At 47.9% G+C, this 16120-nt stretch overlaps 1 protein-coding gene and 1 pseudogene across 1 annotated transcript; one reads left to right on the plus strand and one right to left on the minus strand.

Moving 5' to 3' along the window:
* Positions 1 to 3812: 3812 nt before the first annotated feature.
* LOC115869962 lies at positions 3813 to 4378 on the minus strand (annotated as a pseudogene).
* Positions 4379 to 5341: 963 nt separating this feature from the next.
* On the plus strand, positions 5342 to 9289 carry EIF4EBP2 (eukaryotic translation initiation factor 4E binding protein 2). Its single transcript, XM_013004233.2, has 2 exons — positions 5342 to 5594; positions 7200 to 9289. Exons 1-2 carry the CDS (start codon positions 5357 to 5359, stop codon positions 7229 to 7231), a joined length of 270 nt encoding a protein of 89 aa, XP_012859687.2. The 5' UTR covers positions 5342 to 5356; the 3' UTR covers positions 7232 to 9289.
* The last annotated feature ends 6831 nt before the right edge of the window (positions 9290 to 16120 follow it).

Consider the following 16120-nt stretch of genomic DNA (forward strand, 5'->3'; position numbering starts at 1 on the left):
TCCTCCTGTCCCACTATCATGCTCAGTCCCCACCAGGATTTCAGCACTTCCTCTTTGTTACATTCCCCTTGATCATGCCCTTCCAGGTCTCCCACACCCACCTCAGTTTCTACTTTTATTGTACTAAAATTATATTTAAAATATTTTGTAATATGACATCCTTAAATTAGAAAGAAAGGGTTCATAATTTTTCTAGCTGTTCTTCAAGGACTGGTTTGGAGGAAGACATCCAGAGCTTTTCTGCTCAGATTAAGTCAGCCTTTTTATTACCAGCATTTTGTGATGCCCCATGTACTATCCTGAAATACATCTTTTAGATTGTATAACATAACCAATCCACACAATTTTCAAAACTGTGTCTCAGTCACATCAACAGAAGTAGAAGAATTAAAACCAAATGCACTGCCATCCACTCGATTCCAACTCACAGCAACTCTGTACAGGTTCTGCATGGGAGCAAACAGCCTCCTCTTTTCCCTGGGTAGCGCACTGGCTGGTAGTACCTTGCAGTTTGCAGTCCAATGATTACCTGATATTACAGAGAGACTGAGAGCCTGGTATTTTATTTCCACTTCCTAAAGCCATACATCTTTGTGTGCGGCATTACTACAGAAATCAAAAGTAAGAAAGAAACTCATTTTCCTTTGGGGTTGGTTTAAAAGCCTTAAACTTTTTTTTTGAAATGTGTTCATGTGCTAAGGCCCATTGGAGGACATCCTGGATCAGTTTCCATTCTTTCCTGCTACTGACAGACGTAGTATATAGGGAGTATACCCCCAAATTCATAATCCACTCAAACCCAGACCCACTGCCATGGAGTCAGTTCTGAAGCTGTGAATCTTTATGGAAGCAGTAGCCTCAACTTTGTCTTGTGGAGCTGCTGGTAGATTTGAACCACTGACCCTGTGGTTAGTAGCCCAACACTTATCCATGCATGCTACCTAATTGTAGTTACATAAAGAGGTGTTGGTAAGAGGCGCTGTTTAGCCATTTCCTCAAAACCTAGAAGGAACAGTTTGACGATTTTCTACCTGAGCCACAGAAAGTTACTTACTAGCATTTGTATAAATAAAATTGGATTTTGAATGCATTTCCTAATTATTTAGCTTAATATTGTATTCAACTTTAAATTTTGAGCACTAGGTTTGCCAAAGGCTGTGGAACACTGCAGAGGCTCCTTTGAATTCCTTCTGCTCATTAACAAAGGCTGTAGAGAATCTTGCCCTCAGGCAGCGTGCATTAGAAAGCAAATTTTCCTCTGCCCTTCTCCAGCCAACTCTGGGAAGGGCAGTCTCTCTTAGGGGCTTGCCTGAGTCTGGCTTGATGGTGGACAGTAGTGGGGGTGGGGGTCATCTCATAGTCATGCCCTGACTGCCTTGGTCCGAAAAACAATCTGGCTTCTTTTATTGCTTTTGCTTAGATTTTTATTTGGACACGTTTTTAATAATTTAAACATTTTTGAGCCACTTAAGGAAATGTGAACACTGGATGGATATTTGATATGAAGAAACTACCTCTGATATTTTAAGTGTGATTGATTTGGTGTAGGTTTGTTTTATTTATTTATTGGGATAAATTCACACGTAGTTCAGTAGTTTGGTCCTATTAAGAAGAGGTGTGCAGTCATCACAATCTGTTTTAGAACATTTTCTAATTTTTTGTAGCTTTTGTTGGCTCCTTATTTACCCCAACCTCCCCAATGTCAGATAGCTATTTATCCAGTACTGCTGCTATAGCTTTACATATCCTGGATTTTATATATACAAGAGCTTACAAAACACATCAAGAAACAAACAAAAATAACAGTGACAAAAGGGAGCAATTTCAATCAAAAAGAAAGCAGAAAATATTAAAAATTGGAACAAATTAAAAATGGGTCAAAAAGGAAATCAAATGATGATGTTACATTTTAACCTAAACTACTTTTGCCATAGTAGACTTTACAATAACCTGTTTTTTAGCACAACTATTCACATCCCTGGGCTTTGGTAGGAAATCCATCAGACGCTTAAATCCATGTAAGGACCCTACAAATGGATTTGGGGCTTCCACTGTCATCTATAGCCTTCTGTAAACTGGGTGTTCAGAATTTAGGCTCTGATACAGTTCCCCCCTCCAGATTTTGATTTTGTTATATATAATCCTTGGCTCACACCGGCTGGTATGCTTCTGTGTGGACTTAGTAGATGCCTTGTGCCAATCTTGTAAGCTTTTCTATTTAACATAATGTAACTTCCCCAGTCATGGTCATGTTCCTGCGTCTGTGGCCCCACCTGTCACTGTGATGTGTTGATCTGCCACCAGTCATGTGACAGTTTCTCCTGGGACACTATTATGACCTCATTGCTAATTAATGACTGCCTTCATTCAGATGCTAGGTCTGTCTCTGTGTCTTTTAGGACTTAATAAATGTTGCCCTTAAATCATATTGTAGATTGGGGTCAGTTTTGTACCCTGAAATAAATAAGTAGCTTACTTATTAAATAAATAAATAAAATAATAAGTAGCTTACTTATTAAATTAAGTCTTTTCCTTTGTTTGGGAAGATCCTAGAGTTTACAGTTCTCTTGTCTGGCATTTTTCCCCACTTGCTCCCTCATATTTCAAAAAGAATTGTCAGCTATTCTATTATTCTGTGCCTGGGATATAGCCATCATATGTTGTTTGAGAAAGTATGTCTGAGTCAAACTATCCTTGTTATAACATGACAAGAGTTTTGTGGTTAAACACACACACACACACTTGAGAAGGTAAATATAAAGCACTTTACAAGCATGCAGTATTTATACTCTACCACTTCAAACGGAGTAGCCTAGTACACAGGTTTCTATACTGCCAGGCTGTGTTTGATTGCACATCATAGGTCCTGCGTGTTGTACAAACTGAAGGTTTGTGGCAAGGCTGTTGGCACCATTTCCCCCCAATGCATGTACTTACTTTGGGTCTCCATGTCACATTTTGGTACTTTTCACAATACTGCAAACTTTTTCTTTGATTACTTTTTATTGGCATATACTTCACATATCATACAGTTTAATTGTTCAGTCATGTTAAGAGTTTTGCAGTCAGCACCACTATCAGCTTCAGAACTGGCTCCCTATTTCCCACCCAACCCACCCTGCAGTGCCTACAGGTAATTCTTCACCCAAGTACTGTCTCTAGATTTCTCTCTCCTGGATTTCAGTCAACAGAAGATAATACAAAACACAAACAGGAAGAAAGCAAGCAAACAAACGAAAACCCAACAGCCACGACTAGACAAGAGAGAAAAATGACAATAGAAAAGAAAGCAGAAAATATTGAAAACAGAAAGCACCTTTCACACTTTCTCATGATGTGATTGTATACCTAATAGCTTTCCTCCACTCGGAAGCGACAGCAGCACAGTCTGTCTCAGCTTATTGCAGTGCTCTGGGACCAAACCTCTGGTGCTTGAGGGTTACTTGTCTTTGTAACATTCTCTCACTTGGGTGCCCAAACCCATGGTGCAGGTTTTTCCCCTGGAGTCAAGCCGACTGAGCTGCACACCTCCACTTTATTTACGTAGGGTGGCCAGTGAGCCAGGCTCTGGCTACCACCTCTTTTGGCAGACATCTCTAAGTGATCCCCAATACATTCTTTCTCTTTTTTCAACTTAAAAATAGTTGTATTTATATTCCACAGTTTGTTCAAATACTAGTTTTTAAATAGACTTTCTACAGGATGCTTTTTTAAACAAATTCTCCACGTGGTGTCTTGACTGTATTTAAGGAATTTCAGGGACTAGTTCTGTGTTTTCGTAGCTTACTTTGGACTGAAAGGGAGGCAGGTGGTCACATGCAGTCCTTGTGGGATCCTGGCGTGGACCATCCCGTTGATGCTGAAGGCAAGGTGTCTGTTGAGAGAAGAATGTAGATTTGGGTGCCTGCTCTCTGCATTATCTTCTCTTCCCAATTAATGTGCAATCTTGTGACCCTGGAATTAGGTGCCAGATTGTTCCTTTGGGGCCTAGAAAAGTCTGGTTTTGGTGAATTTTCTCTTAATTCTGTTTCAGTGCATTCAGTATTTACATGACAGCCAATTCTAATACATTCTTAACCTCAATAGGTGTGTGTGATTAGCACAACTTACTGTTACACTTACTGCATCTGGAAGGAGTCCTGGGCTAGGTGCACCAGCCTGCCTCCCTGCACGCACAGGTCCTGCTTAAGCAGTCTAAAACTTGATGGTATTCTTCACCCCACCCCCGCCCCCCGCAGAGCCTGAGGAGGTAATTTTCCATTCCAAGTCTTCAGGCAGGTAAATCCTCAGTGCACCCAAAGGTGATCTTGAACTGGAATGGGTTGTAGAGAGAAGAGTTATCCAGCACCAGTGCATTGTTCACCTGAACCTTTGCCATGTTTTTAAAAACACACGAACAGTGAGAACAGGGTCGCAATAAAGTCCTTCTTGAGCCTGCTTAGGAGAGCAAGACCCCACCCCACCCCTACCCTGGCTGGACATTGGGCAGCAACGATTTGAGAGGCGTATTTTAGCTACACAGGAGCACACCATAGTAATTGCAGCTTTTCTACTTCCACCATGTTCTTTCTTAATGAGCTAGTTGGAGTCTTAAGTCAAAGCATAACTCATAGGCTTTCTGAAGGTTCTAACTGTACAGAAGCAGACAGCCTCGTTCTTTTCCTACAGAGCAATGGCTGGGTGGTGGGTTTTAAACCAATGGCGTTGTGGTTAGCAGTCTAGCGTTGTTGATTTCACTGTGCCACCAGCGCTCCTTGGCGAGGCTCAAGCAGATCTAAACTGCCGCATGGTCCTCACCATTAGTATCCTGGGAAGACTGACAAGGGACAGGCTGCAGCAGGTGTTCCCAGGTAAACAGTTATCGGTAATCAGAACCGTTGTTGCTAACACACGGCAGATTTGTAGGTTAGCAGGTTGTGTTTGGTGAGTCAGTGGCAGGTCAGTTTCTCCCTTAGCCCTTTCTGGAAGAAGGTTGGTCTCAGTGCTGCCTTGGAAAGCCTTTTAACTAAAGGCGGCTCTCCATCTAGTGACGATTTTGTCACATATTTATTCCTTCATTTAAAACCTCCACACCCCCAATTTACTTAAGGACAGAGGCCTGGCATAAGAAACACCATGCCATGAAGGCAGAAAGAGAAACATGATTTCAAACGTGGTGGGAGGGGCCCTGTTAGTGATGTGTCTTGAGCAAGGGTGGGGGTGGGTGGGCGATGGGAACTTAAAAAGCCCTTATCAAGGAAGTGATGTTGGAGCTGTGTCTTGTAGGATGAGTAGAAGTTTTCATTAAAAAGAGGAGTACATTCCGTAAGGGCTAGGATTAGATGTGATCGATAGGAGAACCTCCTAGGTATCAATTATGTTAACAGCACCTGAACTTGTCTCAAACTCTTTGCAACCCTGTTTTCCAGGAACTCGAATCATTTATGATCGAAAGTTTCTGTTGGATCGTCGCAATTCTCCCATGGCTCAGACCCCGCCTTGCCATCTGCCCAATATTCCTGGAGTCACTAGCCCTAGCACCCTAATTGAAGACTCCAAAGTAGAAGTGAACAACTTGAACAACTTGAACAGCCATGACAGGAAGCATGCAGTTGGTAAGAGAATGCTGGTGGCGGGGGGCCTGGTAATTTGAATGCCAGCCTGTTGTAGGTGGGACAGTGTTGGTGCTTTGGTTGCAACTGACGGCCAGTTGAAGGAATGTCTCATAGGTTCTTCAGTGCTAATGGGAGTGTTCAGGAGACCACGTTCTCAATCATTATCCAATATCTGTTTGGTGGTATGTAGAGGGGATCTAAAATGAGGGAATGGAAAACCCAAAAGGTAACCCCTAGGACCATACCTTATGGACTGCTTAACCTAGACTTTATTGGACTTGGAGTAAAACACGCCCAAAACGAACAACAGTAAGAGCAGAGTTTCATAGCACCTTCAGGAAGTAGAGCTTGTTTGTGATCAGAAGTGTCCTTTTTATGGCCTGGGGAGCATCATGAGGTTTGTTCCCCGTTTTCCACAAGTGCCTGTGGTAGTCGAACAAGCATCACGCACGGGCACTGAGTGACACTCACCTTTATCTCTGTGGCACGGACACACAGGAAACCTCACTGCACCAAGCCAGTTCTCATAGGACTGTCTTCTTCCCAAGACTAGGTCTTTACAAGTGCGGAAGGCCACATCTTTCTCCCATAGAGAGGGAAAAGGAAAGAGAAAGAGATTCAGGTTGATTCCACTCAGAGAGACCTTATGGGAGAGGGTAGCATTGTCCCTGTGGGATTTCGAGACGAACACTTTACGGGAGTAGAAAGCCTGTCTTTCTCCCTCAGAGGGACTGGTGACCTTGTGGTTAACGGCCAAACACATAACCACTGTGGCACCAGGGCCCCTGGAGGAGCTGAGCAGTGAGGTGGGAATTAAGCTAGGCCTACATTTGGTGACCTCTGTGCTTGAGCTTTGGGCAGTTCCAGTGCATCAGCCACTCCACCAGAGAGAATCACAGCTCTCTGTTTCCATGGCGATTTCAAGTCTTGGAGACCCCAAGAAGCAGCTCTGCTGTTTTCTGGGGCCCCTGTGAGTTGGAATCAACTTAGTGGCGGTTGGTTGGTTGGGTTTGGATGGGGTGGTACTAGAATTTACATTCTGTTTCCTCAAATCCCCAGTGGGTTTTTAATGGACACAGTGACGATTCAGAGCAGGGCCAAAATTCAAGGCTGTGGGGAGTTACGCTGAACATAATAGGTGGCAGAGCGCTCCCCAGGAGCTGCTGCTGTTAAAACCATCCTGTTCTGAGATGTGTGCAACAAGGACACCGCCATCTTCACAGTATGCAAACGCAAGTCGTGGCATCGATTGCATTCACAGTGTCCAGCAGTCACCCCGCCGTTTATTCCCTAATGTTTCCATCTCCCAAACAAACGTGGTACTCCTTAAAGAATAACTTCTCAGTCTCTCCGCCCTAGTCTCCATCGCCACGATTCAACTTCTGTGTCTGAATTGGCCTCTTCCAGACCTCTCTGGGGGATCATGCAATGGGTGCCCTTTTTCCTCTGCTTGTTGGTGTCCGCATGGTGCTTGGAAGGCTCCCCTGCCGTGGCAAGAGCCCAGAGCTGCAGCGAGTTAGAAGGGATGGCAGTTAGGGCTGCTTTCCCGTTTCCTCTTTTTGGTTTCCTTTTGTGCTAAACTTTCGTGTTCTTCATCCTAACTAGGGGAGGACGCTCAGTTTGAAATGGACATCTGACCATTCTGCACGGAACAGAAAAGCAGCCCTGCGTGTCCCTGATTTGGCCAATAGCATCAACAATGAGAAGACGGAAGTGGCGGTACCAGCAGTTGCCTCCTCCTCTGGGTGCCAACTGATGCCAAGAAGAGTTTCGTCTGATCATTTCCTCTCCCTGTTTCCCAATCCCCCCTCCCCGGTGAGACAGGTTTGCAGGGAAGACCCTTAGCATATTTTTGTAGAACTAAGCCACCTCACAGGAAAACAGCAAATCCAGCTTCCCTGGTCAGTATTCTGTCGAGACCAAAACCCAAAAAGTCCTAAGTCAAATATGGACCCACCAATAGCCACCTGACTGGGAAATCTGGGAAGAAGATCCAGGGGTTTGACGGGTTCACTTTGTTCATGTGTCTGACCCTTAGGGGAAGAGAATCAGAGCTGCTTTCCCTTTGACCTAAGGTTGCAGGTCCTTAGGGACAGGTCATGGTTTGTGGCCCTCAGGCATGGTGTGGAGGCTGCCACCCCCCACGCCCGTCTGTGGTGTTCTTCTTCCTTGTCCTTAACTTAGTACATTTGTCTGAAATGGTATCAGAGAGGGACCCTCAGTGACCAGCTGCTCTCTTCCCAGCCCACCTGATCCTCCCTGCCGGCTTCTGGTTTCTTGCAGTCCCTTGATCTCCTTCAGAGAAACCCAGGCGGGTCTGTCCTCCCAGAACCACCTGCACCAAGGGACCGCAGCTGGCAGTGAGGCCTCCACTTGCTGGGGAGGTCCGCCCTTAGTGCTGCCCCCGGTCATACTTGGGACGTCTTCAGGGGAGTGTTGGCCTATTGGAACACCCAGACCCAGCAGCCCAGTTAGCATTGCCATGTTTGTTTTCTCAGATCCCTACTTCTTCTAGTTTGAGAATTGACTATCTGAATGTTCTTTTTAAAAAAACAAAAAAGGAAAAAAAACCCACAATGTAATATCTTCCCTTTGTGGGTCTGCTTTAGTTGGGTGCTGGGATAGATCATCATGGGCGAGGGCACTTCAGAGAGCTCATGGGCCCAATGGAATGAGAAGATGGTGAGGTTTTTCCCCATGAATTTTTTGAAGCCCCCTCGTAAGCATGTTCTCCCGTTTCCTTCCCTTCCCATTGTGATCCGAACAGCCCACCTTTCTTCTAGCCAACCTCCCATTTTCTCTGGCAGGCCTTTCCCCCTTCACGTTTGTATCAGAGATACTGCAAGTCTTGGTATCTGATAATATCTGTCACTCTTATCTGAGGGTGACCTTTTATTTTTAAGATGACTACAGACCTATTTTTAGAGATGTTTCCAGTATACTTTTGAACAGCAACTTTGTACTTAAACAGCTTCCAGTATTGGGGAGGTGGGAAGTGACCAGGGAAGACCGGGGTTCCGAGTCCTTATTCTGTGTCTCCCAGGCCCTGTGAGCTCTGTCCCCCTCCAGTTTGGGTGTGCATGTTTAGAGAGAGTAGTGGGTGCTTTGTGAAACCGGCCCATTTTGCCCTGCTGTGGGTTGTTGATGAAAGGCCTCATGCTCTTACCGGTTTTCTTTCTCGCTCCCCTTCATCCCATCCCACCCACCTGCGGATATTGAGTGGCACCATAGTCACAGGGGAGGGACTCCACTTGAAGACTGGCTGGGGCACCTGTCCCTACTCAGAAGATGGTGAAGTATGTCCTGGGTATTTCTGGCCTGATTCGGTGTCCTGAACCCTCTCATTAAGAGACCCCGTCCCAGGGTGAGAGTAAGCCAGCCCGCTGGCAAAGAAAGCAAGCCGTTGTCTTACCTTTAGAACACACTCTAGACAGAGCGAGGGAAGCCGGCTCAGGACCCTTGTGCTGTGTTCTGCTCCCAAATGTGAATCGTTCAGAGATCGAAACGTTTTCTTTCTTTTTTTTTTTCTTTTTTAACATTTTGTGAAGATTGATGTCTCTTAGGAATAAGCTGATGGATCTTTAGTGTTTGGGGGATGCCAATCTGATGATCATAAAAAGTATTTTTGTTTGTTTGTTTAATATACCCCAGTTTTGGTTTCTATTAAACTCCTAATTTTGTGGACTCTTGGAAAAGGTTAAGTCACGCTATGGTCTTGGTGCTCTGGGGAGTGTGGTTTTTGGGGAAGGAAGCTTCCTTCTTGACGCGCTAGCCTTGGTATCCGTGGGACCGACCACAGCTAGCAGCAAGGTGATTCCCAGTGAGCCGACAGGCGTGTCCTCCTGGGCCTTTACAGCCTCAGGTGAGAACGCCACGTGCTCACTGAAGAATGGGTAGTGGATGAAACCGTGAGGGGCCGAGTGACGGATGCCTCAGGGACTGCAGGCGGCTCAAGTGGAGGACATGGAGGTAGGATTTCTCGGGAGGGTCAGCTGTGTGACAGAGCAGCTGCCAGGCCCCCTGTCCTCTCCCAGGGCCTTCTACATGCTTGCTTGCTGCAGCTCTTCTCAGGAAGGAGGCCCCTGCTAGAAATCCTTGGATGGCCCTAAGTCAGCATTGACAAAATAATTCCAGAGGCAAGAGACAAACTTGCAATCGATGGCCCCGTGTTTTTCTGCTTGTAGGAAAACACAAGTGTCAGGGCTCACCACAGGTCAGAGGGGCCCTCTCAGGAGAAGCCCCAATGATTAGTAGCTTGGGTTATCCTGGCCTTTTTTCGGGTTTCTTAAATCTTCGTGTCTACCTTCATGTTTTTACAAGGAAACCCTGTTCCTGCCCTTGTTGGGGAAACCAGCTTAACAAGAAATGGCTTTCTCCAAGTGCCCGCAGGAGATGTGCAGTGTGCCAGCTCTCCCTGCTTGATGTGGTTCCTCCAGCTCCCCTCCCTCCCATCCTGGCTAAGTGAGCGTCATGGCCTCAGGTGCACAGACCCAGAGAGGCAGCTTTCTCGATAAGGGGCTTCCAAGGCCAAGACTGCTCCTTCCATCTCTGTTGTCGCTGTGTACCGAAGTATGAGCACATCGCCACTGAAGTCTCAAACCAGCACACACTGTGTGGGGACAGCCTCTGGGGATAGGGTTGGAGAGCAGCTCCAGGAAGGGTCTCGTGAGGTTGTGGTCAGGCTATGAGTTGGGGCTGGAGGATTTGCTTCCAAGCTCACTCACTTGTTCTCTGACTGTTGGCAGGATGACCCCCGGTCCCCGTGTGGGCCTTTCATGGGGCTACATAGGTGTCTTCAGGGCAGGGCAGCTGGCACTCTCCAGAGAGAGGGCCTAGGGGGATGCTGCAGTGCCTTCTATGACGTGGCCTCTGACGCCACATGCACCCACCTCGTACGTGGAGCCGGAGCATAGAATTTACAGAGTCTGTTGAGAGTGCTCTTGCCACTGAAAACAAATCAAATCATGCTGCCAAACTGAAAGCAGACAAGCCCTCTCCCCAAATCCAGCTGCTGACTCAGGAGGTGAGAAGTCCAAATGCCAATTATCAGTAGTTCAAGGACACAGATTTCCGAGACTCAGGCCTAGTGTCCCTAAGACTCATGCACCATGCATTTGCTCCCTCTCTTAACCAGGGATCGGCAAAGACAGGGAATTGAATCCTACCAGCCGAGCCACTGCTGCCGATTTAACTGGGATCAGGATTGTAAAGTAAAGGGAGCAAATGTGAATTAGTTGTTAGGTTATTGGGGTAAAAACAGTCATTTGTAGTGAAGCAGATGTTGCTATAAGAAGTCAATTCCCCACCAGAGCTAGTGCTTGGGACCTGCTCTCTCCAACCACCAGTTTAAAGAGACCTGGGCCAGGTATCTCACCAAGCAGCAGTGTCTCATAAGTGTCTGCTTGTGCCTGCTTGGTCCAGAGCTTCCTGGTAGAAGTGAGCTGCTAAAGAGAGCCAGCATGGTCTTCACCATGAAGCTTACGGGAGCTTTTCCACACAGTTCTTTTTCTTTTTTAATAGAGGTAAAATTTTATTAGTGGTTACTAGGGTCAGTATACAGAAAGTGGGGGGTGGAGGGTGGGGGTGATCGAAAACTCCATGGATCATGGAATGGTATTCTTGCAAACAGATTCTTGTAATTGCTGTCAATAAGGTTTAAACCTGTAAATAACTGAACAGGCAAAAATTGTGTGATAGACATACAAGGGGGCTTCAAAAGTTTGTGGGAAACTTCCATTATTTTAAAATTTATTTGCAGTCGTCACTGGGACTTTTTCTTGCTGCTGATTTGTTTGCTGGCCTGTTCTTCCACCTGCATGACCAGGCTCAGGGCCTGCATGAAACTTTGCAGGGCTGAGAGGAACTTGGTAGGCTGGCGAGGGTGGATTCTGCTTTGTTCACCAGTGGTCACAGTCAAGCTGCTTGGTCATCTCAGGAGAGCTTAAGTCAGGTTGGCCCTTGCTCTGAGCTGAGGAGGTGCAGGGAATCTCGGGCTGAAGACCCGCTGGGAGCGCCGACTACAAGGTGTTCAGGCTGCGGGCTCGTCTCGTTTTACTGAGCATCTGCCGTGTATCCCAACACCCTTTCCCCCACGGTTTTAGAAATGTCAGGCCCTGCATTTTCTGCAGCTCTGCTGGCTTCACCGTGTACTCCCCTGAGCAGCATGGCTGCCGAGGCAGCTCTAAGGCACTTCTTCAGACGGAAAGCGCTCATCTTTCACGGACCTTCACATTCTTTGATTCTTCTTTTGAGGCGGAGTCAAAAAAAATAAAACCAAGCCAGTTGCCGTGGAGTCAGTGTGGACTTGAACAACCCCGTGGGTGACAGAGTAGAACTGCCCGTGATTTTCTGGTGTCTTCTTTTTCCCCCTCCAGAAGTAGGTCTGGCCTTTCTCTGTGGTGCTTCTGCATGGCCTCAGACCTCCAGTCTCTCAGTTAGCAGCTGAGCACACTGACCACTTGGAAGGCCTGTCTGCCGCTTGGATTACCTGCTCCTTGGAACTCTCGGGCCATACCTTCTCAGTTCAAGCACTGTGGAAAGCCCTCGTCTCCTAGAATGCAGCTAACCAGAGAGCTCATCTGCAGCCAGTCTATACTGAGGGCCTGCTGAATCAAGGCAGGGCTCAGCATGGTGGCAGCAGCGTGCCAGCATCAAATCTTTGTCTTTTCTCTCCACTTGGGGAACCAGCCAGGGTCCTTTCTGTTTTGCATTGCTCCTCTGAGAACAGGGCCCACTGCCTGTGTGTCTGATTCAGAACTTCCTGCTCAGCGAGTTTCCTGGGCGACATTGCATATGGGCAGCTACTTAGTAACCTGTGAAGCACAGTCACCTACCCATCCATGCCATCTGGGAGGGGGAGGGAAGTGTTTGCTTTAGCAAATCATCGTTTCTTTGCGAGGTCAATTTATGCCTGGACTTGGGGAGAGGGGCACATAGTTACCTCAGTTCTTTACCTCTGCTTTCAATAAAATTTCAGCTCTGAGGCTGTTGGGTCACACATCCTTAGAAGGCTTGTGTTCGGGAGCATGCCCTGGTCCTGTGATGGCTTTCTGGGTTAACTGCTGCAGTTCCCTGGAGGCTAGCTCAAGACATTTTGGCCAAAAACTATTAATAATGGGTACTTTTAATGTTTTCAATTAATACTTCACTTTAACTGTCCTCTGGAATTGAAATGTCCTAAGTTGCTCCCGAAAGCTAAGACCAGTGGTCAGAGCCTAGATTTAACGAGGTCTTTGAGTCCCTGCCCGGTTGGTCTGTGGTTTCCTCTTCATTTCGCCTCTGCCTGCAGCCCGGGCAGCCCACACTGTATGTCATGGGTGCCATGCGGAGCCCTCAGTTAGATGACATAAAAGTCCCAGAGTGGACACTCCGCTCTGCCACCTTGCACGGGCAGGGGCAGGCTGACACACAGATGCTGCGATGCTTGATAATCATTTGCTGCGTGAGATTCCAAAGGGAGCTCTTGCCGGTGCTTTAAAACCAAAATTCCTAGACAACCAGGCTGCGAGGGTTCCACAGCTCTAGCCTGGGCATCCAGTCTGGCCCCGGTGTGCCCACTTCCTCTGTAAGAAAAGGAAACCCTGCCTGAGACGGGTGGTGGTTACTCGAAACCGTGGCATGTGTACCTGGGCGGGGGGGGCTGCAGAGTGTAGCGGTAATGGGTGAGTCGTGTGGGTGCCTGCAGCGCCACCGGCTGGGGGCAGCCCGTGCCTTCCCTTCACCTAAAGATGGAGCCCATCTCCTTCCTCTGTTGCCCCAGGACTAACTAAACCTTCCAAGGGGTGGGGGGTGGGGCTGGAGAGCCCAGAGGACATTCACGTGGTTAGGTGTCCTGTGTGACGCATCTTTCAGATGTTTTGTAAAGAAAATGCCTTTTCCTGTCTTGGTACTGCCAATGGCCCGCTCCCCTGGCGTGGGGACCAGAGGCGGACAGCATGTCCTGTCTCCCCTGCATGGTCGTCCCTTCAGCCCTCCAGCCATCTCGCTGCTGGGCAAGGATAATAGGGGCACCAGGCAGGCCTGCGGAACTGTCATCTATATTTTAACTGTCCTTCAAAACCAGCAGGTGTTTGGAAATAAAAAGTAATAAATTCTCACCATTGGTTGCTGTTACAGTTAATAAAGATCTTGAGTTCAACTCCGTGACTTCTTTTTCAAACACTCCAGTAAAACCATGAGTGTTGCCTGGGAGGCCTTGGCTTCTGTGCGCCTCCTTGTCAACAGGTAGCCCTGCTTCTGAGTCCCACGATGTCTTATGTGTGCAAGGAGTGGGCCTGGGATGCCCCTTCTGAAGAAGAGAGGCCTGTCCTGGGCTCTGGAGTTGGGAGCTGAAGTATGTTCACAGGGGCCATCAGACAGGTGTTACACATCCATCATGTCTTGGGTCTCGAAATAAAACAGGCCAGGCTGCCAGGCTGTGTGAGCATCAGATTCCTCCCTGTTAATCCAGCAAGAATTTGGTCCTATTATGTTTTCCTTTTTGTGAGCAGGCCACAGGATAAGACCAGGCATGAGGAGGTGTCTTCCCGCTGGTGTGGTTTTGAAGTCTGCACACCCCCTGGAGTCACCTCCCCACTGCCATCAAGTCCACTCCAGCTCCTCTGGACCCTGTGGGGCAGGGAGAACTGTCCTCGAGCAGATGGCCCCATCCTTGTGGTGAGGTCGAACTGCCCACCTTGGGTTAGCAGCCCATCGCTGGAGTCAGGCTTAATTCCACGTAATCCCTTAGGTCAGTCTCCTGTAGAACAGTGGTGGAGGGCTGAAGTAATGTTGAGATGCCAGCAAGGGAAAGCACCTGGTACAGGGCAATAGTGATAGTTGATCATGGCACTCCGGTGCATCCCAGTCGGTATGACCTGCCAGAGGTCACGGAGTGAGCAGCTAGGGGTCCCTCATTATGAGACCTCCAGAAGTACTTCAGTCTGAAAACCTGCATCTTTGCCCCAAGGGCAATTTAGCATAAAAATGGAGGCTTTTACTGCAAATAAAGTGGGAGACTTAAAGATGGCTGAGGGGAAGGCCGGCCAGCTATGTGCACTGTGTTTTGCTGCTCTCTTGTCTTCTCCACTCAGACCCACTACCAGCCAGCCAGGGAGAATGCACCCAGTTTTCCCAACTCCATAACTGGCTCGGCACTGCTACCAAAACCTCAGGCCCAGAGAGCAAGCTAGAATAACTCCTGTTAGAGCCCCTTCTGGGTCCCAGGTTAGGGCAGGGCAGTCCCAGAGACAGAGTTTCTTGGTCCTTCCAAACAACCTTCAGGCAGCACACTAGGTGCCAAGCTCTGGAACTGCCGCTAGGCTGGAGTACATGCGTGAGGCTCCAAATGCCCTGGCCAGGCAGCAGAGCAACCATGCAGCGAGCACACCAACCAGAGCTTGCAGCCCAGCAAGACAGTCCCTTGATGCCTGCACACGTGCTTTACAGGAGGCAGCTTCAGGGAGCGGTGTTCTCCAAGTTGGTAGAGCTGCCAACTAAACACTCCCACAAGCTGTAGCCACAAATAGCTTGCCCTTTCGTTTCCCTGGCCCTAGCCATGTGAGAACTGTCAGGGCACCTACTCAGTAACGATCTCTAGGAAGAGGCCTGGGATGGGGTGTTGACTGCAGAAAACTTGGGTTCAGCAGTGGAGTGGGTTCAAATCTTTGGTTCCAAAGGCCAAGGCACTTACCCCCAAACAAGAGCTCTGTGCTATTAAGAACAGTAGTGACCTGGGACTCAAGTGAGTTCAACTCTGGGCCCTGCTACTTCTTAGTAATGGGGCCAGGCTCTCTGGGTCCTCAGAAAGGCTATCTGACCAGCTGACCTCAAGGCTCCCTAGGTCTCCAGTCAGATGGAGGGTTGTACCTACCGTGATTCTGCATTGTAGTTAGAGCAGACCTCGGGCAGGTCCACGTCCCTTCCAGGAAATGAGCAGTTGGATCCGCTGTGTGGCTGAACCGGCTTTGAGGCCGCTCAAGCCTAGGCCTGGCTAGCAGATCCAGCCTTGCCATGATTCCCACAGCACACACATCACCAGGTGTTAGAAGCCCTTCTTCCAATGGAAAGTGGGTGAAGGGAGACATCGGACAGTGCAAGACATGACAAAATAATAATTTATAAATTTTCATGGCGGGGTGGGGAGGGAGGGAAAAAACTGAGCTGATACCAAGGGTTCAAGTAGACAGCAAATGTTTTGAGAATTTGATGGCAACAAATGTGCTTGACAGAATGGATGTATGGATTGTGATGAGTTGTATGAGCCCCCAATAAAATTTTTTTTAAAAACCAACCTTCCATTTTGACCATCAACCAAAGCTGCAGTGGAGTCACATCTAAACCCAGCAAGGGTGCCCACAAGGCTGGCCTCTCGGAGGCTTAAACACACGTCGATGGGTTTCCTGGGACAGGTGGACAAGGGTGCATTTATCATGGACTCGTTCCCGAGCCCCTTCTCCCCTAAAAAAGAAACCATAAATCCCAGCTTCTGGTTCTTGTAATGGTTAACCAGGTCAGCAGGTAGCCAGACTGCTACTTCAGGTCCCCCC

The sequence above is a fragment of the Echinops telfairi genome, unplaced genomic scaffold (genome assembly GCF_000313985.2).
Source record: "Echinops telfairi isolate 266 unplaced genomic scaffold, ASM31398v2 ScPeMD7_70;HRSCAF=299, whole genome shotgun sequence".
Taxonomy (NCBI): Eukaryota; Metazoa; Chordata; class Mammalia; order Afrosoricida; family Tenrecidae; genus Echinops; species Echinops telfairi.

Excerpts from the sequence above, each read along its gene's own strand:
- EIF4EBP2 (XM_013004233.2), top strand. The coding sequence starts at position 5,357 with ATGTTAACAGCACCTGAACTTGTCTCAAACTCTTTGCAACCCTGTTTT. Across the intron at positions 5,595-7,199 it reads TGACAGGAAGCATGCAGTTG|GGGAGGACGCTCAGTTTGAA; the intron begins GTAAGAGAATGC and ends CATCCTAACTAG.